The sequence below is a fragment of the Mesoplodon bidens genome (assembly GCF_964165515.1).
Source record: "Mesoplodon bidens genome assembly, chromosome: 13".
NCBI lineage: Eukaryota > Metazoa > Chordata > Mammalia > Artiodactyla > Ziphiidae > Mesoplodon > Mesoplodon bidens.
Window position 1 is genome coordinate 23,408,039 of NC_138169.1, and position 24,301 is coordinate 23,432,339.

The 24,301-nt window shown below is 61.0% G+C and overlaps 1 protein-coding gene across 1 annotated transcript; it reads left to right on the plus strand.

Moving 5' to 3' along the window:
- Positions 1-14,240: 14,240 nt before the first annotated feature.
- CABP7 (calcium binding protein 7) lies at positions 14,241-23,492 on the plus strand (the record flags this gene model as incomplete). The annotated part of the gene is made up of 5 exons (XM_081252204.1): positions 14,241-14,349; positions 21,593-21,736; positions 22,529-22,641; positions 22,952-23,105; positions 23,327-23,492. The coding sequence occupies 5 exons, from the start codon at positions 14,241-14,243 to the stop codon at positions 23,452-23,454; spliced, it is 648 nt and encodes a 215-aa protein (XP_081108330.1). The 3' UTR covers positions 23,455-23,492.
- Positions 23,493-24,301: the final 809 nt, after the last annotated feature.

Below are 24,301 nucleotides of genomic sequence, written 5' to 3' on the forward strand. Positions count from 1 at the left end.
AGCTCAGGGCAGCAAGAGCCACTGGGGGCAGGGAGGTCTTCTCCCACAGCTCTGTTCCCACTCCTGAGCCCTGGGCAGCTGTGCCCCCCTCCAGACCACCCTGAACTGCCCCCCTCCCACGAAGACAGGGGCAGGATGTGACCAGCCACAGAGAACCCTCCCTGACCTGAAGCTGGGCCCCTCACAGGCTGACAGCAGGAGAGGGGCTGGTGGTTGCAAATATCCTTGAGTGGGTGACAGCTGCAGCTGCCTGGGCACAGCCTTTGGGACTTGGGGGGAGTCTGGAGGGTCTGGGAGCCCTGGGCCAGCATCAGCATTCCATGGGCATCCCTGGCCCCTCCGACAGACTGCCCGCCCCCACCCAAGATGGTCCATGCCAGGTGCCACAGCTACTCTCTCCAGTGACATTTACCAGCTGGGAAGTGGCCACCGAGATGTGAAATCAGGGCCAGCCTGGGACAGGCCCCCTTCATTAGAGCCGGCTCTGCTTCACTGAGTAGGTCAGCACAGGCCAAGCACAGCCCCGCCCCCCCAGCCCTCCAGCTCCTCCCAGCAGGTCCAGCCCCCCTGCCTGGCTCAGGGGAGCAGGCCCGGCCCCCCACCCCAGCACCGACCCTGTCTGCTCTGGCCAGGCCCCGAGGAGGATGATATTTACTACAACAGTGATCTGTGTTGGCCTTGACACACCTGGCCTGTCTCTAATCCTCAGCCGTCCCAGCAGGGGAGGAGCTGGGGATGCAGGGTTGAGCTCGGTGCTGTTGGGGGGCACGGGTTCATTCACGAGCCCCCCTGCCAGGCACTCCTCGTTGAGCCTGTCCCTGGGCCGTGGTGTGGCCCTGGCCGCGTGGAGCGAGTGCAGGTCTGAGGCGCAGATGTGGGCGCCTCCCTCCTCCTCCTCCCAGCTGGGGGGCCCAGGCAAGTCAGGTCACCCCTCTGAGCTCCAGTTTTCGAAGCTGGAAAACAGGGTCACCGATGTCTGCCTTGGATGACTAAATGAGAACGCACTTTAAGTGCAGACTGTGCCTGGCACCCAGGGTGCCATCGCTGCCAGGGAGCACACGCCACAGCAGAATGCTGTGTGCCACATTCCCAGTATCTACCATGAGGGGTGCAAAACCCAGTCCTGTAACTTCCAGGGTGCGTGGGGCAAGCATGCAGCCGAAGCCTTCTTGTCTGATTCCCTGGCGCCCAGCACAGAGCCTGGCCCGGAGTGGGTGCTCAGTACTTAACTGCTGGGTGAATGGGTCTCAGGCGCCCCCATCTGTGAAATGAAGATCTTTTCTCTTTTTTTTGAAGATCTTTTCTTTTTTAAAATATTTATTTATTTATTTAGGCTGCGCTGGGTCTTAGTTGCAGCATGCAAACTCTTAGCTGCTACATGCATGCGGGATCTAGTTCCCCACCCAGGGATCAAACCCAGGATCCCTGCATTGGGAGTGTGGAGCCTTACCCACTGGACCACCAGGGAAGTCCCTAGAGTGAGGCTCTTAATGCCCAAGGATCTCGCCCCACTCCCTAGGCCGTTGTGCAGTTCAGGTGAAATGATGGCTCAGAAAGCATTTGTTTTGATAATTAATATGCTGAGGAGGAGGGGGAGGGAGGCAGTGACCTCCCAGCAAACCGGGTGAGGGCTGGGAGAGTCCAGGCCACAATGTCCCCCGGCCAGCTGGTTGGGTCAACTGAGCTGTACTTACCGTGGGGCCTGGTCGTCACTCAGCCACCCCCACCCCCAACCCTTCTGTCTCAGAGGAGCATCCATCAACGTCTCCTTCGCCCTGATGGCCCAGACAGTTAGGCATTTCTGCCTGAATCAGATGGCCCTGCCACTCAAAGCCACCACCACTGCTTCGCCCCTCCTCCGCCAGGGGCCAGACTGGGGGTCGGGGTTAGGAGTGGGGCGTGCGGGGCAAGCACGATGCCTCATCTCTGTGAATCCTCTCCTCTTCTGGGTCAGGGGGCACTGCTGTGTCCCCATTTTACGGATGAGGACATTGGCTCCCAGAGGCCAGAGACTTGCCCAAGGTCACACAAGTGAGGCCTGGAGCTGTCACTCAAATGCAGATGGGTCTGGCTCCAGGGTCCCCACTTTTTACTTCTGCTGCCCTTATCCAGGCCTCAGTCTCCCCTGTGCTAAGAGAGCTGCAGACTTCCTGCAGGCTCCAGCCCCGCCAAGCCTGCTCACCCCATCCCAGCATCCCAGGGACAGCGTGATGGATGAGGGTCCCGTGGAGGGGCAGGTGCAACGCGCCCACACACCCACAGGCTGACCGTTGGGTGATGGATCTCTTCCTCCTCTCCCCTCCCCAGGGGCTCGGCTCCATCTGGTCAGGCACCGCGCCAGCCTGATGGATGGGCCGCCCGCCGGGCCACCCTCGCTGCCGCTGCCACCCGCATCCTCGTAGCTGTGCTCCAGGGTCAGGAGGGCGGCTCTGCAGCCCCTCATTCAGTCATTCAACAAACACATGTTTATCAAGGGCCTACTATGTGCTGGAACACAGAGCAGGCAACACAGATTAGGAAACCAGTTGTCACCCTCCAGTGTAACAAGTGTGGTCACAGGGCAAATAGAGGGCAGTTGTGAAAGCCAGAGGAGGCCTCTGACCTGAGGGACCAGGGTGATGGGTCTGACTAGGGCAGAAGGAGCAGCTTGTACAAAGGGCCAGAAATGAGAAAAGCAAGGGATGGTCCCACAGCTGTGACAGGTTCAGAATGACTGAGGCTTGGAGATGGGATGGGGCGGGGGCCCAGGGAGGCTGGGGACTGGGGCGAGGCCAGCTTGGGCTCACCTCTGGATGAGGGGGAGCCAGAGCCAGGTTGGCGCTTCAAAAAAACCCCACTGCTCCTGGGGGAGGGCGGCCTGCCAAGGGTCTGTAGAAATTCAGGAGCAGAAGCAGACCCTGGCAGGTGGGACTGGAGGGGGCAGCAAAGGGGAGGGAGTGAAGATTCTGGAGCCAGTAGTGGTCAGTGGCAGAAGCCACGGGGGTGATCGCGTTAGCCCCATTTTATAGATGAGGAAACCAAGCCTTGGAGACGGGGCAGGACCTGCCCAAGGTCACACAGAGAGGGAGAAGCAGAGCTGGGCTGGGGGCGAGGTTGTGTGGGAGCCATTGGCCCCTTGAGCCCTGGTATCTGAGCCTCGACCCCAGCCTCAGCCTGGCTTGGTGAGGTAGTCCAAGGGCAGCCCCCACCGGCACGGGCACCAACTTATTCAGGGAGGCAGCTGTCCCCTTCGTGCTGCCACGGACAGGAGCCAGGGAAGAAATATCGCATCATTAAAATGACAAATCCCTTCACTAACTGAACCGGAAGGCCTGCCTCCCTGCCTCATATCCCTCAGCCCCCTCCTCCCCCGCCCTGGGCTCATCACCCCTCCCAGACCGGCAAGAGAGCGTGGTGGGACCACTGCCTCGCCCCTGAGATGACCTTGGGTCTCCAGCCCTCCAGCAGGGACCCGGGAGGAGGGGTCCTCTCCATTCTACAAGTGGGGAAATAGAGACTCGGAGAGGGGACGAGACCCTCCAGCAGGGGCTCCCTCCTCTGCAAGGGTCCCGGCTGTCAGCCCCCCATCCCCCCCAGACTTAGAAGCAGGGGCTCCCCAGGTGACCTCAAAGGCCACATCCAACCCTGGGGTTCTGCTCAGAAGAACGAGTCCAAAGTAAGACTCACATTCCAGAGTGCTGCCATGATCTGCTGCAGAGCCTTTCCCATCTCTTACCTTGAGGGGTGCACTTTCTTGTCTGAGCCCCACCTTGTGAGGAGGATGGGGCACGAGTGGTTCTCCTGGATTTACAGGCAGGAGCCCTGGGGGCCTTAGGCAGGCTGCTGCCCTCAGTTTCCCCATTTGACGATTCCTTTGGACCAAAGCTGAGGCCGAATTGTGCGGGGCCTGGTGGCTGCCGAGTGAACATCTGTCTCTCCCCATGCCCACCTGTGTACTCCCACACCTCATCCATGCCTGCGTGTCCAGAGAGGCCCACACGTGCAAAGTGCATTGCACACCCAGACACGTGTGATGTAGGCCCCAACCCTGGGTTCTAGGGGCCCAGGTGCTCAGACCCCTACATGTGCCTATCTCCCCTGGCACACACGTGTGCACACACTTGGCTACAGACACACATGCACAGGCCCACACCCCTCACGCGTCCAGCAGACCTGTCCACGTACATCTGTGTCACGTACCCACAGCCATCGGGAGCCCCACATGGAGTCCAGGCTCCTCTGGGGAGCAGGGCAGGTGAACAGATGCCAGGAGATGCCGCCTGGCTCCACAGGCAGCCTGGTTCCCAGAATGACCCCCCCACACACTCCCCAGCCCTCCTCCAGGCCCAGCCAGCAAGGACACGCCGTCCGTCCGCCCAGTGTCCTGGTCTCCTTGGATGCAGACAGATCCCACGGAGGCGTCTGGCGCATCCTGACTCGGCTGCAGCAACTGCACCAGCCCTCCCGGCCCCCTTCCCTGTGCCCAGTGCTGTCCTGCCCGTCCTTCCCCACCTGCTGGGCAGCGGTACCAGCCCCTCACGCCCCACCCTCCTGGGGTGGAGAGGCGACTTCTTTCAGGAATCACCATGAGGGGTCTCCCAAGCCCTCCCACCTGATCTTGGGCAGGTCCTGCCTCCTTCAAGACCTCGGTTTTCCCCTCTGGAAAATTGGAGGGAGGTTGAACTAGAAATTTGCCAAGGTCTTCTACATCTCTGGCTGTGCGATTCTCCCAAAGGCCAGGAGAGGGAAGGTGGGGGAGGGGGTCAGGGGGAGACACAGGGAGGAGGAAGTGGACTTTTAGGGATAGCCCCTCCCTGGCCCAGCACCAGGCCTAACAGGGTTGGGAGTGGGAGCGCCCCTGAGGCCGGGGGCTGTGCGTGGTGAGCATCCTCTCAGGTAATCCTCCCTGCCGCCTCCCAGTGGGTGCTTCATTGCCATTTTACAGAGGAGGAAACTGAGGCCTGGAGAGATGCCAGGAGGAGCCAAGAGCCCCCAGCTCCCTGCACTTCCCCACACCGAGGGCCACAGTGTGAGCGCCACGCGGGAGACAGCTCCCTCCGCACTCGCTGTCCTGCCCGAGGTCAGTGAGGGTGGCATTCCGGGAATGGCTTTCTCCAGAGCCAGGCGCCTCCCCACTGCCCGCTCCCGCTCTGGCTCTGAGCCCACCCTCGGCACTGCCCATCCATCTGCTGTCGCCTCCTGGCAGGGCCACTGGGCCATACATCACCCAACGAAGAAGCCTGAGGCAGCCTGGCCAGGCAGGTGGGCTGGCGCTCGCCCTGGACGGACCCACCCTGGTGCTGATGGTGAGGTTTCGGGCACTGACTCTTGCCTGTGAACAGGGAGCTGGGGCCAGCAGAGGAGGGGTCTCCTTGGAGTCCCAAAGCCCACCCCAGAGGTAGCCGATTCCTGCGGGAGGAGCACAAAAGAGGCAGTTGGAGGCCATGGGGTGACCCGAAAGGGAGTGTGGGTCAGGCTGATGGTCAGTTGATGCAAGCGGAGGGAACCGAGGTGGAGCACTTGGCAGGAGGATGGAGATTTTTATCTCCCCAGCCCCCATCTGCCGAGTAATTTGCTGATGTAGGTCGCTGGGACACTGCTCCTTATGGAGCCATGCTGGGGGGGTGGGGAGCCAGAGGGAAGGCTCACAGTTGGGGGGTCTTAGTCACCACACCACCCCATGTCAGCCTCCTGGCCCCCTCAACCTGCACAATGCACCCCCACACAACCTGCCCTCACCTCCCAGGGCTGCCTCGGTAGGGAGCCTCCAAGTTTGCATTCATTCATTCACTTATTCACTCATTCAACAACTATGTATGATCATCTGCTCTATGTCACAACACTAGGGATGCAGCCGTGAACAAAATCCAGCAACAGGCAAGAAAAGAAAGTCCACGGTGCGTTACGTTGTGGTAAGTGCAAGCCAGGACAATAAAGCAGGGCAGTGGGAGAACAGGTGTGGTTTGTCTTTTGCTTTGTTTTTTTAAGCAAGTGTGTGGCCAAGGAAAGCCCATCAGGAGGGTGACTTTTGAGTAAAGACCTGAAGGAGTGAGCAATGAAGATGTCTAGGGGGAGAGCATTTCTAGCAGACAACACAGCAAGTGCAAAGGCCCTGGGGCAGGAGTGTGCCTGGCACTCTGTCAGGTAAGGCAGCTGGAGCAGGTAAGCAAGGGGAAGAGTCGAGGGCAGAGAGGTGAGGAGAGAGGTACATTGTGCTCCCGTGGAAGAAGGTGGAGGGAACTACGCCTAGGTTAGGAAAGTGACCAGTGGTAGTTTAGCAGACCAATGGGAGGGCCTAACATTGGACAGAGGCCCTCTGTCCATGGTCTGTCTGTCCTCCCTCCCTCCCTTTTCTTTTTTCTTTTTCTTTCCTTATTAATTAATCCAGCAAATGTTTATTGAGTGCCAGAAATCATTGTAGCCTCTTGTGAACTCAATCCAAAGGATTCTCCACCCTGCCCCCCTGACAAGACACCTCACAACGTCTGCCCCGCATGCCTGGGGTAGGTCTGGACCCCCCCTCAGCCCCTCTCTATGCTCCAGATGTCAGCCCGTGTGTCCCTCACGAAGGTGCAGAATGGCAGCGATGCGTGTGCAGAAAAGCCACCAAATGCCAGTTTCCAGGGCTGGTGAGTCTCAGACACACATACGAGGCCAGCGTGGAGCCCACACAGGCTGTCCCCTCCCCTCCCTGGGCCTCAGTTTCCCCATCTGGGAACTGAACAGGGAGAGAGGACCTAAGACCTCTTTCTGATTCCCCAGAGCCCTGGGAGCACAGAGAGGGGCTGGGCTTGAGGGAGTCCCTCTACCCCGTTCTATAGGGAACTGAGCTTTGAACTTACAGGTCCCCTCGTGTCATGCTTGCCAAGGTCTCCTCTCGACATGATGGAACCCCAGGTCTGAGAGGGGCATGTGTAGACCCTGGCTGCCCCCACCCCACTCAGCTGCCCCAGGAGCCCTGCTTGGAAGGAGCGGCAGAAGAGCAGGAGGTCCCAGTGATGACCCAACGCCAGCCAGGGAAGGGCCCCCCCAACCTGCTGCTCCCTGGCCCTGGCCCTGCATGGCCCCCCAGTTCACCCTGGCCCTCCATAGCTCTTCTAATTACATAGCCATAAAGCACAAATCTCTAACAATCCAATTAGTAACGCCATTACTGCTCTGTCCAGGATTAAAATTACCAATTAAACTGCTGTCGATTTTATCATCACTTAGGCTCGACATGACCAGGGCACTTCAGGCCACAGAGGCCCATCAGCGGCCCCTTGAGTGGGGTCTGACCAGGGCCAGGGCTGGGGGCCTAACTCAGCAGCTCAGAAGGAAGTCCCTCCACCCACCACCCCTGGCGTCCTAGTGCCCTGTCCCCCAACATCAGGGACTCCAAAAGATCATAGCCCTGTTCCCTACGGAATCAGAAGCGGGCAGGGGAGGAGGGACTTCGGCAAAACCAGCCTCTACCTGGGCAGCACCTCCAGTCTGGGCCTCCCCTACGTTCTCATCAGACTCACTGGTTCATGGCCCTGTGTTTCAGTGCCAGGCCAACCTGCATAGCTGAGTCCCAGGACGAGGGGCCGTAAGCACTCATCTGAAAGCCTGGCCCCCACATCCCATGCCCCCTCTCTCTGCTACCACAGTGCCCTCTGCCCATAGCCTTGAGGTGCCATCATTACACGGTGTCTCCACTGTGCTGGGGGCACCACTCTGATAAGCTACTCACAGATCAGCACTGTCCATCTCCCAGGTGACAAGCAGGTGCTCCTTTGGGGGACCCTCAGTGCCTTGTCTCAGCACAGGGGAGATCTTGGAGCACAAAGCCAGAGGCCAGGGAATAGGCAAGCGCTTGCCCTGCCTGGAGGTGGGGGGAGTGAGCTCCCCGTCCCTGGAGGTGTGCAAACACAGGCAGCACCCAGGCCGCATGGTGGCAGGTGAAGGCAGAAGCTCACACATGGAGAAAGGTAAATGTTGGGCTGGATGATTGAAGCCAGGTAAGTAATTTGCTTCTCCTGAGAACGAATTTGAGATGTCAGGATCTGAGAACCCCCTTGGGAGGGCCAGAGGGTTCAGCTGTCTGATCTCCAGCCCTTGCCCTGGAGGTGCTTCCACAACAGGGGAGGGGCAGGAGCAGGGGACGGGGTGGGGGGAAGGGCCCGGGCAGCTGGAGACAGGGAGGTAGGCACCAGCCTGAGAACTCAGCCTGGTGTGCTAAAGGCTGCCGGTCCCCGGTACCACAATGACCCCTCTGAGACACCACAGGAGCAGTGACGGCGAATGTTTGTGCTCTGCCCTGGACCCTGGGCTCAGTGCCTTCCCTGTCATCCTCCTCCTGTGCTCATCCTGAGAAATGGGTACCCTTATTCCCAGGTGAGACACCAAGACTCTGAAGTCCAACAACTTGCCTGAGGTCACACTGTTTCTCTCTCAGGTCTGATCCCAGAGGACATGTCGTGTGCCAGATGAGGCCGCAGAGCCCACCCACAAGGTCTGCACATTTCAGCACCTATGCAGCTCTTGTTCAAATGGAAGTTTATGCACAAGCTCTTTATGTCACACAAAGAAATGCAGAAAGGAGAGGCACCCGCATCCCACTCCAGAGATGGCCAGAGCCTGCAAGGAGAGGCAACTTCCTCCTACCCACACCCTTGGCTGATGCTCGGGCCAGCAGGACTTGGGGCCACTTCTGGAGGAGCGGCTGCCCTGGGCAAATCAGTCAAGCATCTCATCAGAGGCGACAGACTGAGGCAGGGATCTGGGAGCCCAGAGCAATTAGGAGCTGCCTCGCGCCTGTCTTCTGCCAGCTGCCACAGCTGTCACTCAGGAAGTGGGACTGGAGCAGGGGCTGGGCCCCTGATGCCCCAGCCAGTCAGCAGCCTGCCCAAAGGGGGAGACCGAGGCCCAAAGGGGACCAGGGGCAGGGATCACTGTCATTTCCTGGGTTGGACACCACCAAGTTCTTCTCGCCCTTGCCCAGACTCAGTTTCCCCGACCAAGCCTTCTTCCCTGGAGCAGTGGTTCTAACCCTTGGAAGCTCCTGGGAAGCTTTTTAAAAGTGCCCTTGCCCAGGCCCCAGCCAAGCCGACTCTCTGGGGTGGGGGGGCCTGGGTGAGTGCCTGAGTCTGTCTCTCCCAGGCCAGGTTTTTTGCACTTATTGACATCAAACCCTGCCCCAAGGACTAGAAGCTTCTCTGCTCCTATGGCCATGCCTCCCTCTGCCTTCCAGACCATTTCTGGGCCCAGGGTAGTGTGAGAGCCAGAAAGGGAGGCTCTTAAGGTCCAGCCTCTCAGCAACATGTCCCAGCACTGTGTGTGCCAGGGACAGATGTACCAGGCACTGTCACCTTTGTCATCTCATCAGATCCCAGCAACCCTGGTTGGGTAGTGGTAGCGTCAACCCTATCTTACAGAGGAGGAAACTGAGGCAGGACTGGGTGTCACACCCAGGGCACAGAACTGGTAACAGCAGCCAGGTTTCATCCCAGCCACAATGGACTCCGAGTTCAGTGCTCTTTTTCTACCACCAAGCTGATTCTCAAGGAGTAACAAATTCAAGGACTTGTCCCTTTCACCCTGTTTCCCTCTCATGGACTCTGCCTCCTGCTCTGTCCTGTCTACCCCTGTCACCTGTAGGAACTGGGCATCTAAGGGCTCAGAGAGGGTGCTCAGGGCAAGGCAAGATCAGAGCAGACAGGGGCCTCTGGGTCCTGGCCCGCACCCCTCATGGCTGGGTCTGCCTCTGCAGGTCTATAAATTCCATTATTCATCAAGTGACTGTGTGAGTTTTCCCGGATGATGAATATTTTATTCATCTCCACACACTGTCCCCAGCGGGTTCTTGGAACAATATTGTCCCCTAGCCAAGGAGCAGAGGCCAGAGCCTCTGCCCTCCCTGGATGTGCCCTTCCCCCACCAGCACCTCCCTGCCTCCCCCAGCGGTCCCCAAGTTTGGGCAGGGCTGCAGTCAGCAGCCCCAGCAAAACCTTGAGCTTGGTGCTTGCCCTCCCTCCATTTTGATATCCTCTTCTGGATAATGGGTCCATGTATTGCCTGTAAGGCCCTCCCGGATCTTCCACAACTTTACCCGCTATGGCTTGGCCCTGGGCTCTGCCAGTAGCTCTCCCTGGTGCTGAATGTGGGTGGCGACAGGATGCTGGGGAACAAGCTGGTTTTGAGATGAGAGGGCTCCAGTCTCTGGCAGGGAGGCAGCCAGCCTCTGGACAGGGTAGTCCCCACTTCTCTCCTCTTGCCTCCCTGCCACTTGGTGGATTCTCCCAGAGTCACAGATGGGGCACCTCTCCCCAGGTTTCCAGCACCCTGAGCAAAGGACTAGTGGGGGAAGTCTGTGGTGACCCCTCTCTGGAGGGCCCACGAGTCTCCTGGTGGCACCCCAGGGAGTGCAGTGTGATGGCAGCGGCACCTTCCCCAGATGGGGGAGTGACAGACACAATTCACACGGTGTGATCTCACCATCTGCTCCCCTGTGACGTGCAGAGGAGAGGACGGGGCTGCAACACCGAAGGGCGGATGGGCTGGTGTGTGATCTTTCGTTCATTCATTCAATCTCTCATTCATTCTCTCAGCAGATGTTCATCCAGCCCCTGCCACTTTCCCAAGCCCAGCCCAGTCCTGTGCCAGGCACTCGGATCTGGGGGGTGCAGACCCAGACCCTGCCCTCCAGAGCTGAGTGGGGTCCTCACACACCTCTGAGCTTTTGCCCACCCTTGCTCTTCCTCCTGGAGTTCCCTTGACTCATAGTAAGAGCCACCGTGTTCCGTGCCTGAGCACTTCGCGTGCAGGAACTAAGCATTCATTCTGGGGGCTGGATGTGTTCCTATTTAACAGGTGAGTAAGCTGAGGTTCAGAGACACCCAAAGGCACATGTCCAGCTCTAGATTCTCCATGCAGAGCTCTTACTGCTCATGGCACTGCCTCCTCAACCGAAAGCCCTGTTTCCATGTCCTTCCTCTGTAAAAACTGCCCCCCGCACCTGCCCTTCATCAGGCAATGAGCTTCGACCTTAACCATGCTGCCCAGCCCTCTGGCGCTTGCTCTGTGAGCCCCAGGTACAAGCAGCTCCCCCTCATCCTCTGACTCCCAGCCTGGCTTGCTCGCAGGACCTAGCACCCAGGGGCTGCCCACCAGAGGGCCGAGGAGGTCGATGAAGGTTCCCAGAGGAGGTGGCATTCCTCTGACCCTGGAAGGGCAGGAAGAGAGCAGCATGGCCCAGAGCCTGTATTCCCATCCCATCCCTACCCAGCTCCTGCCTTGAGCTTGAACCCCAGCTCTATCTCATAACTCTGCATGACCTAACCTGGTCCCTTCAGCTCCCTGAATGGGGGTGCCCTTGACCATGAGTGGGGTGTGGCCAAAATGCCTTCAGAGTCTTAGGGGACTCTGTGCAGGTCATATGCACAGCCCAGGTGTAGCCCAGGTGCAGCTGGTGGCGTGTGGAAGCTCCCTGGACACACAGCCAGCTCCATGGGCCATGGCTTTGCACCAGGGGAGATAAGAGCGACTGGCCTGAGGCCAAGAATGACCCAAGCAGTGGGGTGCACCACGACCTTGGTGCTATAATCCCTTGGTGCTATAATCCCTTGGTGCTATAAACCTGGAGGGTCCTGTCCCTTTGGCCTGGTGGGAGCCTGTCCCAGGGAGCAGCCTGGTCACAAGATGGTCACAGACCAAGGCTGAGGCCAGGAGGAGGGCCCATGTCTTAGCAGACACCCACACCTTCCCTCAGCACTGACCTGCAGGTAGTGCTAGTCAGGCCCACACAATTGATTTTTGCTTGATTTACTCGGGGGCTGTTTCTGCCCGTCCTTTGAAGATTCTCTGCCTGGACAGCACGGCTGGGAGCCACAGGGGATGCAATGGGAGCTCCGTCTGGCGAGTGCCAACATGCTGTGTGGCAGCCTCTTGGAAAGTCACCAGGAGCTGGGTTTCCCAGCAGCCCCTCAGCAGGTTCCAGCCCACCTTCCCTAGACGTGGGGGTCCTGATTTAGAACTGGCTATAGCCACTCAGTAAACACCAAAGGACTGAGCTGCTGTCATTCACGCTCCCCATCAGTACGTTGCAGCTATAATTATTATTATTGCATATACCCCGGGGGGATTTTCATGCTAATAGTAAACTCCCAAGAGACACAGGGACGCCCTGCCAGGCACCTCTCATAGGTTACATCTCTTCATCTTCACACTGCCCGGGAGGTAGCACTGCCACCCTCACTTCATGAGGGAAACCGAGGCCCCAGGAGGTTAAGGGAGGTGACTAAGGTCCCACAGCAGCAGCCCCAGGTCTGTCTGGCTCCGAGGTCCAGGTTCTTTCTTCCCCATTCCTCTGCTCCAGCAGAAGACCCGAGGGAGCTCAAAGCACTCAGCTCTAAGGGTGGAACGTCAGACCCGGGACAGCTGGACCAGGAGGGCTTCGGGAGGGGCTTTTCTGGGGCCTCACACAGCCCCCAGTCCCAGGTCCTAATGGGCACCCAGCTGGCCCATAGAGGCTGGGGAGACAGACAGACAAACAGCTGGGGTCCTTCCGGGCTTCTCTGCAGGTTGTAGATGCTGCTGGGAGCTGTGTCCACAGCCAAGTCCAAGAAGTGCTGGGGCCCAGGCCTGGCCCAGCCCAGCTCAGCCAAGGCTAGCATCTCTCCCTGAGCCCCTCTCCCCAGGCCATGAGACAGGGCTGTGATTAATCAGCGACAAAAACAGAAAAATGTAATCAGCCTGGGAAGGGCAGGGCCATAGAGGGCCGTGGCAATCAGCTTTCCCCCTGGGGCCGAGGGCTGATTGGACCAAAGGGGGCAGGGAGGTGGTTCCGATAGGGCCTCAAGGGGCGGGGTCCGCAGCTGGGGCCATGGCGAGGCCAGAGGGTCAATCCCTCCTCCATAAATATGCATGGCCGTCTGCGAACACAGGCCCACAGCCAGGGGCTGCACACTGCCCCCCACCCGCCCACGGGTTCCTGCCCTTCCCTCCCAGCTTACAACCTTGGCACACACAGGTGTCCACACACACTCCCAACATGCGTTCATCTGCGTGTGGACTCGAAAACACATGTACACACCCTCGTGGATAACGGATACATGCACAGGCATACTGCTCCCACGAACACCTGACCCCTCACTCCACGCGCACACAAGCTCTGGGGCCTGGGAGAGCCCTGCACAAGTATTAGGTCTAACCTGGAGCTATGTGAACTGACAAAGCCTCACACCAGTCCCTACAGGCACCCAGCCACCTCTCTGTCCCCCACTCTCTCTGGGGCCTGGCTCCCTCTCTGCAGGCTGAGCGGTGGTGAGGGCTTGGGAAGGAGGCTCCACTGTTGGAGGCAAGGTCAGGTGCGATGTCTCAGCCACAGGGCAGGGAAGCCTGCTCCAGAGCTGTCCCCAGCTCCTGCCTGCCGGCCCTGCCCCATGACCTTGGTCAACGCCCTTCTCTCTCAGCCTCAGTTTCCCCACTTTGGAGCCTCTCCTGGCGCCAACACTGTGATTCTCTTCGAGGATCCAGGCGTCTGGGGCAGACCTCCCCTCGCTGCCAGGTATCTGGTCCTCAATTCCTGGCTCTCTGTTCATGGGGGTGAGGGCCAGCCAAGGGGCTGGAAGGAAGGGCCCCACCCCCACCTTAATTTAATCCTGGTGGCTGCGGACTTGGTTTGTATGGGCGTTGGGGGGGCGAGTGATCCTCCTCAGGAAGAAAGGGGAGCCCGGGGCAAAGGGGAGAAGGAACCCCTGGCCGGCGAGGGGCGGCCGCACAGGGGCCGGCGGCGGGAAGGGGCGGGCGGGGTGGGGGTGGGGGAGCGCGAAGGGGGCGGGCGGCGGAGGCGGGGAGCGCAGCCAGAGCTGCACAGAGCGAGAGAGCGAGCACGGGAGGCGGCGAGAACCGGAGCGGCGGGCCGGGCGGCCGCGCCGGCGAGCGGACCAGCGGGCGGCGAGCAGCGCGCAGCGCGGAGCGCGCGGGGCACCGAGGAGCGGGAGCGGCGGGCGCAGCGCGCAGCGGCCCGAGCGAAGAGGCCCGAGCGGCGCCGCCCCCGCGGCCCCTGCGGGGCCCCGGCCGGGAGCCCGACGAACGAGGGGGCGGCATGGACCGGCGGCCCGGGGCGCGGGGGCGCTAGGCCCCCGGAGGGGCGCCCCTCGCCTCGCCGCCACTGCCGCCGCCGGGCCGCCCTCCGCAGCCGCGCGCCCTGCCCGCTCCAGCCGCCCCCGGGGCCGCCGCCGGCCCATGAGCCCCGACCTCAAAGTTTGCGGCGGGCGGGCGGGCGCGGAGCCTCCAAGATGCCGTTCCACCCGGTGACGGCGGCGTTGATGTACCGGGGCATCTACACCGTGCCCAACCTGCTGTCGGAGCAGCGCCCCGTGGACATCCCTGAGGACGAGCTCGAGGGTGAGTGCCCCGCCGGGACCCCCGCCCGCCGGCCCTCCTACCTGTGCGCCCAGGTGAAGCGCGGTCTAGGGGAGCGGGGGCGGGGGGCTGTCTGCAGGTGCCGCCTGCCAGGTGGGCACTCCAGCGAACAGCTGTGCGGGGAGGCAGGACGAGTTCGCACCCTGGGCGCCGCGGTGGGGGTCGCCAAGGCGGAGGGGCGGCCCAGCCCCTGCCCGCGTGGTCCCCCGCGCTGCGGAAACTTGCCGAGCCCCGCAGCGGGGTCACGGGGCCGCGCAATCCGCGGTGACGGTGCGGCAACGCGGCGGGTTGGGTTGGGGTCTGAGCTGTGCCCCCTCCGCCGGCCCGGCCAGAGCACCCGCATCTTGATCCCCTCCGCGGCGGCCGCCCGCGGCTCTGCGCTGGCATTGACATTCCGCTCGTGTCGCTTTTAAAATCCAATCTGCTCGGGCAGCGAGAGAAGGGGAGAGGGCGACTGCCCTGCTCCTGCCGGCTCCCGGGCTGCCCGCAGCCCCTCTTGCGGCCATAGCCCCTTCCCCACAGCCCTGCGGGAACCCCCAGCCTGGAGCGCCAGGAAGGCGGCCCGGGAGGTGGTGGCGACAACAAGTGGCCAGGTTGGGCGGCTTGGTTGAGATAACCAAACCTGGTAGGGAAAGGCAGAGAGGCCGGGACCTAAATCTGTCCCCCTGGAGTCCCTCCACCTCCGGACATGAATGGGGACCTTAGGCAGCAGGCTAGGCGAGATCAGAGCAGATGGCAGAGGCCAGGGTCCCTGGACAGAGACTTCTGAGGAGCGATGAGACCCCTGGGGCCTGCGAGCTCTTTCCCTACTGGGCTGGGGACAGGTGCTTAGGTTTTCCCTCCCCCCCAGACCTCCTGGGGTCCCATATGGAGTGGAGTGAGGGGCTCTGGGCTGATGGGAGTCTTGGCCCCCTGGGATCTGCTTGTCTGCTGTTGGGGGAGGGGCTGTGATCACCCAGAAGCTGGGCCTCTCTTCAGGTACCTTAGGTCCAGGGGTCTCTGCGATCTGGGACTCAATAGGGCCTTTGGGGGGTGCAGCTGAGACACCAGCGCAGTCAGGGATGATGGTGGGAGCACAAGCCATGGAGAGCGATCCAGCCTCATCCCCCAGCCCTGGAGGGAGCAGATCCTGGGGGAGTCAGACGGGATCAGGGGGAAGATCAAGAGGAGAAGGCAGCTACCCCCACCCCACCCCACCCCACCCCACCCCCACCCCCGCACTGCACCACAGACTATGAGCCGCCTGCTTCTCACCAAGTCCCCCCAAAAGCCTCCAGAGGTTGGGAGAACCATGGAAATAGAGCCTGATGTTTGAGGCGGGCAGGACAGATGGATGGGTGCCGCTACTGGGTCTTTGGCCTTGAATTCCAAAGCCCAAGTCCCTGCCCTGTCTGGGCCGAAGCCCAGGAACAAAAAGTCTCATCCAGGGCCTGGGAAAAGGAGGGAGTATGATGAGGGACAAGAGGGCAGGGGATGGGGCATAGGCTGTCTCTTCCCTAACACTGTCTTCTCCTGCCCTGGTCCACCGCAAACCTCTTACCAGTTTCCCCTCCACAGATCCTCATCCACACCTTCCTCCTGGCCACGCGGGCAGGGGTAAACATTGTCCCCCTACACCGGCAGCTTTCCCCTCATTCCCTCCCCTTGCTCCCAGCACCCCACCATGACCCTGGCAGCCCTGCTATGGGCCTCACTGGTCCCTCCTCTCCTGATCTCCCAGCCCTGGAGTACAGACCCCAAGGAAGGGGAGAAGCTGAGGAGGCTGGGGTGCAGGGGTGAGCAGGGCACAGGGTGGGCAGTGCAGGGGCAAAGAGGCCGCAGGCTCCCCTTGGACCGCATGGCGGACATGCTGGCAGGAGCCCAGGAACGTTAGTCACCAGCCACACCAAAACGCACTCCCTGCTTCTCTCCTGTCCACTTCTCCTGGGCCCTGTGAAGCAGAAGGACCTGGCACAGGGGGCATCTGAAGGACAGAGCCCTCCCTGGGGTGGGCAGGGGGGGCGTCATGGAGCAAGCAGATGCCTGGTGGCCCTAGCCCATCTCCTGGTCTGCGGGCAGCCATGGATGAAGACAGGAAGTCCTCGGTGATCGGCCCCCTTGTTGGCTGCAGGCACTCTGGAAGCCCTTCTCCTAGGAGACCAAGTCTCTGCAGGCCCCAGCGGGCCTTGAGTGCCAGGGCTGGGTGGGAAGGGTGACCATCCACAGCACAGATCCCCCCTCTGCCCCCCCCCACCTCACCAGTGCCTCATCAGTGCTCCCACCCCAGGGTAGTGTGGGTAAGACCCAGGCTCTTTGCTGGGAGGATGCCCATCACTGGGGGAGCCACACGTGCCGAGGAGAGGGAGCCTGGTAGCTTGGGATGAAATGCTACAGACGGTACGTGCCTGCCTGCAGAAATCCAGGGGGTGGTTAGTCCGAGGGGGGAGGAGGACTAGGAAGGGAGGTGGAGCACACCGGGTTAAGGTGAGGGCTTCCTAACCAAGCAGTGGTGGGTTCGAGTTCTCTGCTCCCTCAATTTATGGAGTGACCTTGGGCAGTCACTTGCCTCTCTTGCCTCGGTTTCTCCATCTGTAAAAGGGGGTTGACCCTTTGCCCCTCCCCAGGGTTGCCAGTGACAGAGGATGTGATGGAAGTGCTCAGCACAGGGCCTGGCATGCAGTGGGGACTCAGGGACCGGGACGCAGCAGCGGGGAGGCTGAGGGGTGGGGGTCGGGGAAGGCCCATGAGAAAGGAATACGGGGTATGCAGGGGGGCCAGGCCAGAAAGGCAGGCTGGGGGAGAGGGTGGGTGGAAACGGCCTTGAAGGTCTGGCAGAGGCACCTGGGGACCCCTGGATGGCAGTTGGCAGGGTAGACGTGGCTGGGCAGAGCTGGTCTGGGTCCCCCAACCTCCCTTGAGGCGGAGGTACAGGATCTCCCGGATTCTCCCTGAGATGCACATAGCAGAGCCCCCCTGGCCTGTGGCAGTGCTGAGGCTGACCCCAGTGGCATCGACGTGCTTGAGCACCTGAGGGTGGGAATTGGGGCAGCTGCAAGCCCTAGCCTGGCCCTTCCTCTGAGAGAGGAGAAGGAAGACAGACGGACAGGCAGACAACCACCAGGGCAGAGGTCTGGGCTTGGCACTTGACCTGCCCAGTCAGATGGTGGACCCTGCAATGAGAGTGGCCAAACGGGGGCGTTCAGGGTACGGGGGGGCAGAGGAGTCCCTTTTCCTGCCCCTCTTCTCTGCAAGCCCAGCAGCCGCCTCTGTCAGGCTGGAATCTCAGGGAGGCCAAAGTGCTGGGGCGCGGGGCCAATGCCACGGAGAGTGGCTGTTGCCGCAGACGACAGACACTGCCCCCCTCAAAGTGACCTCCAGCCCACGCACCCCCTCTCTGGACTCTGGCTCCCTGACAGTGCTGGCATCCCTTGGGGGCGGTTGGGGACTCAGGCCCTGACGCAGCTCCTCGGGCCGGGGAGGGGATTGAGGGCGTCAGGCTGGAGGTGGCAGGTAGGGACCAGTGTCGGCCCGGAAACCCAGAGGCCCTGCCAGCCCTTGCCTGGGCCAGGCTTCCCCATGCCAACGTGGAGCACGGCAGGCTTTTCCCTGCCTCGTGGGGGGCGAACAGTGCAAGGCTTTCAGGGAAACGTGCCCAGCTGGGATGTGCCAATGGCGGCAGCAGCAACAGGACACCCACCCCACTCTGGGAGCCCCCAGCAGAGTCCAGCCTTCAGAGATGGGGCAAGAGTCACGTTCCCATCTCACAGGCGAGGCTCTTGAGGTTCAGAGAGGGAGGTGCCTTGCTCAGGTCACTCGGCTGCTGAGTGGCAAAGCCAGACTCCAAGCCCCGGCCCCCGAGTCTTGGCACCAGCAAACAGGAAGGCCGGCCTGGTGCTTGAAGCTCCCCTAGTCCTCCCTCTCCTTCCGGCTCTGCCAGAACGTCTGGGATGTTCTGATTTATAGCATCCTGTTCTGAGCCAGCCCCAGGCCCAGCCAAGCACTTACATGCTTGATTTTCTTATTTAGTCATTTCCGCAGCCCCATTGTACAGGTGAGCAAACACCTACTCAAGGGCACCCGACCAGGATGTGGGAGAGCTGGGATCTGACCCTGAATCTGTGTGACTTAGTGCTGATTCTCTGGCAGGGAAGGTGATCCCTGAACTTGGCCTCAGAAATCAGCTGGTGCTGGGTCACAGCTCTGAGCAAGGGTGAGGACACAGAGTAAGACTGAGGTGTGAGCCAGGCATGCCAGGGAGGAGTGGCTGAGGCGACACATGAATGAGGAGGTGGCGGTCTTTGGATTGATCTAGTGGTCTTGGAAGGTTAGTCCTGCCTGAGAAAGGGCTGCCCCTGGGCCTGTCGCCTGCCCACGGACCCCAAGATTCACCTGCCCTCCACTGTCTCCTGTGCGTTTTCTCAAGACTTTTAGAAGGAGATCAGGGGCTCCAATTGAAACAGCCCTGGGCTCTGGGAGCCACACCTGGCCCCTGTCAGTGTGCGAGGGACAGCCTGGACCCCAATTCATTGCAAGGGAGAGAGCCAGCACCCACTGCAGCCCCACTGTGGGTCCAGGGTTTTGCCATCCCACCCTGAGCTCTCCCGACCAAGGACCCAGAAGGATGGGGTGCCTGCCTTGGGTTCCCCAAACCAGCCCCTGACCTGGGGGTGTCTGAGGATGGTTCCCCCACCCCTGACTTCGGCTTGATCCCCCTCCTCTGGGTGGCCCATGGAGTGAGGGGGTCCTTAGGGACTGCACAAGGGGACAAGCAGCATCCTCAGCCTCCCTTCCTGCTTCTTGCCTGCTTGGGGAGTAGAAAGCAAACGCTTGCCCTTACTAGGATCATTTGTAAACTAAGAGTAAATGGGCTCTGAGTGATGACCCCACACCAAGTGGAGCATGAACTTCTGGTCAGCTCCTTTGTGTGTGTGCTCCAGATGGGTGGGCTCCCTGAATCAGTCATTCATTCACTTAACCACTTACTAGCAAATGGTTATGCTTGAATGACAGGCACTGTTCCAGGTAGCGGGGACACAGCGGTGAACAAGACCGACCTGGCTCCTGCTCTCATGGCGTCTCATAGTTCACAATCTGGTGTGGTCAGGAAGGAATCCTTGGGGGAAGGGTGGAGTCTGTGGGAGCCCAGAGGAGGGCCAGAGTCAGCTGGGGGGGCAGGGAGGGCTCCAGGGAGGTGATACCATCCACGCTGGGAACTAGGGATGTATCAGAATTCACCATGGTGAGAGGAAGAGCATTCCAAGCAAAAGGAGCCTCATATTCAAAGGCCTGGAGGTGGAGCAGCCCTGGTGCCCACCATGACTGAAAGGGCCCCTAGGGCTGGAGTTCAGGACACCTGAGATGGGCAGAGCCCATGGCTGGGTCAGGAGGCCAACAGTGCCAGCCAGAATCCTAAGTGTGTGTGTGGAGGGCTGGGCAGAGGGTGTGCCTGGCTGCATGGTCAGTGCCTTCCTCTGAACCCAAAGACTCCCAGGTGATTGGAATTCCCTCAGCAGCGTCCGTAACTGCTGGGCCTCTGCTCACACACCTCTGGGGATGGGGAGCTCACTACCTCCTCTGTGGCCCTGGAAAATTCAGGTGGGAGTTGGCCTGGAGTTCCCAGGGTCCAGGGTTTACAGAAGCCCCTGGGCCTGGCCCAGATCTCCCTTCCCAGCTGCTCTCCTGGCCAAGGGGCCACTGGTTAGGAGACCAGGTTCTCAGGCCCTGCCTGGGATGGGTAGGGGGTGGTCCAGAGTCAGAGGGTCTGGGGGCCTAGGCACCTCAGGTGTGGCCCACTGACTCTGTCTTGGCCTGAATGTCAACTGGAACCTCCAGGCATTGGCTGTAGATGCCAGGTGGGAGGAGCCTGATGAAGTTTGGGGCTTCAGCCCAAGCCACCTTCACGTGTGGCTTGGGACACATGGCCACCCTCTCTGGGCTGTAGTGGGTCCAGCAGAATCAGGGGATGACCCCAAGGTGCAGGATCCCACAGTCAGTTTCAGGGGCTCACAGACCCTCTAGGCCAGGCCTGGGCTAGCCTAACTCCTGCCCTCACCAGAAACAGCCCTGACCCCACACTGGCCACCTAGCCTCTCTGGGCCTCATTTTCCAGGAGGGCAGCGTGGAGCATCTCATCTGTCTCTCCTTCCAAATGCACGCTCGCACGATTGCACGCACGCTCGCACGCACGCTCGCATGCATGCACATGAACTCACCTCTGCCCGTGAATTGAACAAGGAAACCCCCGGGAGCTAGAGCAGAGAGGGTGGGAGTGGAATGAGATTCACTCCCCATCAACGGGAAATGTTCTGTAGGACTTTTCTTGGGCTGAGTAACAATGAAGGGACAGCAAACAGAGAAACAGAGGTGAAAAAAGGGTGAACAGGGAGAGGTTAGGACCCTTCAACCCTCAACAGTTCCTGGATGTCCTTGGTAAAACCCTTTCATCCTTACACCATTACCGCCCATTTTACTGTGGGTAAGACTGAGGCTAGCCCACGGTCACTCACGGGGTTGCTTGTTCCCAGGCTCCCAGCCCAGTGCCTTGCTCCCCACCCCTGAGTCACCCAGGTCCTCAGGCCTGTCTCCCTCTCCATACAGTGGTGGGGGGAGTGACCCCCCGCACCTGAGCTGGCCTGGGGCTGCTCCATCCATCCTCTGTCTTCCCCCAAACCTTGGGCTCCGTCTGGGAGGCAGTCTGCACTGAGCTGTCAGCCCATTAGCCCGGAGCCGCGGCTGCCTCACGTGGCCGCCATTAATGAGTGTTGGCCGGTGTTAAGGAGCTGAGCCTGGGGAGGAAGTGCGATGGGGATGAAAAGAGGGGGGATGGAGGGGGAGGGTGGGCAGGGAAGCCTTCGGCAGCTCACAGAAGACCGGCTGCCTAGCCCGGCGTCCTCCCCTGCACCGTGGGACCCGTGGTACCGGCCACACGGGGTCGTCGTGAGCACGCCTGGAGAGGCTGTGGGAGCCTGGCACGCGGAGCCGGAGACCCCCGGGGCGGTCTTGTCACTGACGCGGGGCCTGGGCACCTTTGCTGCCTGCTTGGCCTGCCCTGAGCTCCAGGGAGGCAGCGCTGTAGTGGACTCTTGAGCCACCTGCCAATTGTCTGTGACCAGACTTTCGGGCTCTAGAGGGGAAGGGGGGATTCTCCATCCCGGGCTCAGGCTGTGGCATCCGGGATCCTGGAGGTCTGGGGAGTGGGCTGTCGGGGACAGGAGTGTGGTCTTGACCTGCTCTGCTCCTCCCACAGAGATCCGAGAGGCCTTCAAAGTCTTCGACCGCGATGGCAATGGCTTCATCTCCAAGCAGGAGCTGGGCACGGCCATGCGCTCCCTGGGATACATGCCCAACGAGGTGGAGCTGGAGGTTATCATCCAGCGGCTGGACATGGACGGTGAGCCCTGCCCCCTGCCTGTTTCCTCACCCCTCACCTGGTGGCGGGGGGCAAGTCTAGGGCCTGAGCCCATGGGGGGGCCTCTTACTCTCCCCACTCCCAGCCAGCCTTCCAAGCCCATGGCTTAGGTTTGCAGCCAGGTCTGGCCCCATTTCTCAGCCTGGAGAATTGAGGCTAGAGAGTGACAGCCCCAGCCATACCCAAAGGTTGGAGATTCTGCCCCTCTCACTCTGTGTTCCAAGAAATTTTTAAAGTACAGGAAAGCAGAACGGATATACTAAATACCCCACTTCCCATCACCAAAAATAAAAAATCAATTTAGTTGTAAATATTTGCCACCTGGCATTTAATCAAGGAAAAACTCATAAGAACCAGTAATGCCCAGTGCCCTCCGCTCATCCTCCTCTGGCTGCCTCCCCCATCTCATCTCCACCCAGAGAGCAGGTGATGACCTGGGCAGGCGGTCCCCCATCCTGAGTTTAATTTCCTGTCTGTGTGGTGGGGAGGATGTCCGGCTCCACACCTGCTCCGGGACAGCAGCAGGGTGCTGGGAAGCCATGTAGGGTTCAGAGGGAAACGTGTCTCCCACACGCAAGGCCTGCTCAGGGCCCACCTGCTGCGTGCCACGCCCCCCCCCCACCTTGTCAGGTGGGGCCCCAGCACACTTGGCTTCAGCATCAGCCCAGAGACTGGCACATGAGGCTCTGAGGAGGGGACCTGCCTGAGGTCCCATGGTGGCCCAAGGTGCCCAGGTGCAGCCTCACCAGCTGACTGGAACTGTGCCTGCTCTAGGTGATGGCCAAGTGGACTTCGAGGAGTTTGTGACCCTCCTGGGACCCAAGCTCTCCACCTCGGGGATCCCAGAGAAATTCCACGGCACTGACTTCGACACTGTCTTCTGGAAGGTACTCCCTGGCTGATTGGGACCAGGGCTGTGTGCACAGTGATGGGCTGTACTGGGCCAGCGAAGGGTCGGGCCCACACCATAAAGGGGGGGGATGACACCCACAGGCTCTGTCCACTGGACGTCTTGTCTCCCAGCGGGCCATGGGGTTCCCTGGGGAGGTTGGTGTTGGTCGAGGACTCAGAGAATGGAGTGAGTGGTTCCCAGCCCTCCAGAATCTGGAGGCTTGTCACTGGCTTGTGTGGCTGCAGGTGCTGGGGGGTACCGTGGTGGTGCTGGTGTCCAGAGCGCTGTGTCTCCCCCCACCCAAGTGTGACATGCAAAAGCTGACCGTGGACGAGCTGAAGCGGCTGCTCTACGACACCTTCTGTGAGCACCTGTCCATGAAGGACATTGAGAACATCATCATGACGGAGGAGGAGAGCCACCTCGGCACGGCGGAGGAGGGCCCCGTGGACGTGGAGAGTGAGTGACCCACCTCCGGGCCCCACGGGCGGGCCGACTGCTCGGGCAGGGGAGGACCCAGGGGTTTGCAGAGGGTGGCTGGGGGCCTCCTTGCCTGCCCCAAACCTTGCGTCCCCGTGTGCCCCGCGGGACGAGCCCATGTGCAGGGCAGGCGGCTCCTGAGTCCATCGCTTGGCTGTCCCCTTTTCTCTCTGGTGCTCCCCGGCGGCGGGCGGCCACAGCCTGCTCCAACCAGCAGATCCGTCAGACGTGTGTGCGCAAGAGCCTGATCTGCGCCTTCGCCATCGCCTTCATCATCAGCGTCATGCTCATCGCAGCCAACCAGGTGCTGCGCAGCGGCATGAAATAGGCGCCACCTGGGTGCCCCCGTGGGGCACGCGGTGCGTGGGGCCCCCTCCACACCCACCGCCGCCCGCAGTCCTCTCCCTCCACCGACTCCCTGGGCCACCACCGCGTGTACTTCAGGGCCTGGGCGTCCAGCGGCACCACCCCGCCCGCCCCACAGGCCTTGCATGGAGCTGTGGCCCAGCTGCAGAGGGCCTGGTGGTGGCTCTGAGGACGGCCCTGGCCCTGCCTGCACCCTGCCCGTGCCCCACCCTGGCCTTTATGTAGCACTAACTTTTCCCGCTGTGCAGGGGCTCCTGGGAAATTAAGGAGGAATTTATACAGGGCCCAGTAGCTGCAGGTCCCTTGGGCAGGAGGAGGCATTGTGTGCCCAGGGCCACATAGCCAACCCAACCCTGGTCCCTCAGGTCTGCCCAGGGCCATGGAGGGGAGTGCAGGGGACAGAAAGCCTCCTCCTGGAGGGCAACATGAGGCTGGGGTCTCCTGGGCCCTTCTCCCTGGCATGGCCTGAGGAAGCCCCCGGCCTTCTGCTGAGTCCCTTCCTCTGATCTTCCTTAGACTCAAACCCAGGCCTCCTCCACACACCCACTAGGGCTAGAGAATCAGCCCATTTCAAAGATGAGGACCCTGAGGCTCAGAGAGCTCCCAGATTTGGCCTCAGTTCCCCCATCAATGGTGATTTTTAGGCAGGGCAGAAGCTCACAGAAGATGGAGGATCTGAGGTGGCTCAGCTGCCACCTCACCCATTGGGCCCCCCACCAGAGGCCCAGTGACCTGAGGGCCACATTGCCCACGAGTACCCCAGCACAGTGGAGTGCAGTGGAGGCAAGAAGCAGAGCTGGGGCCCAGAG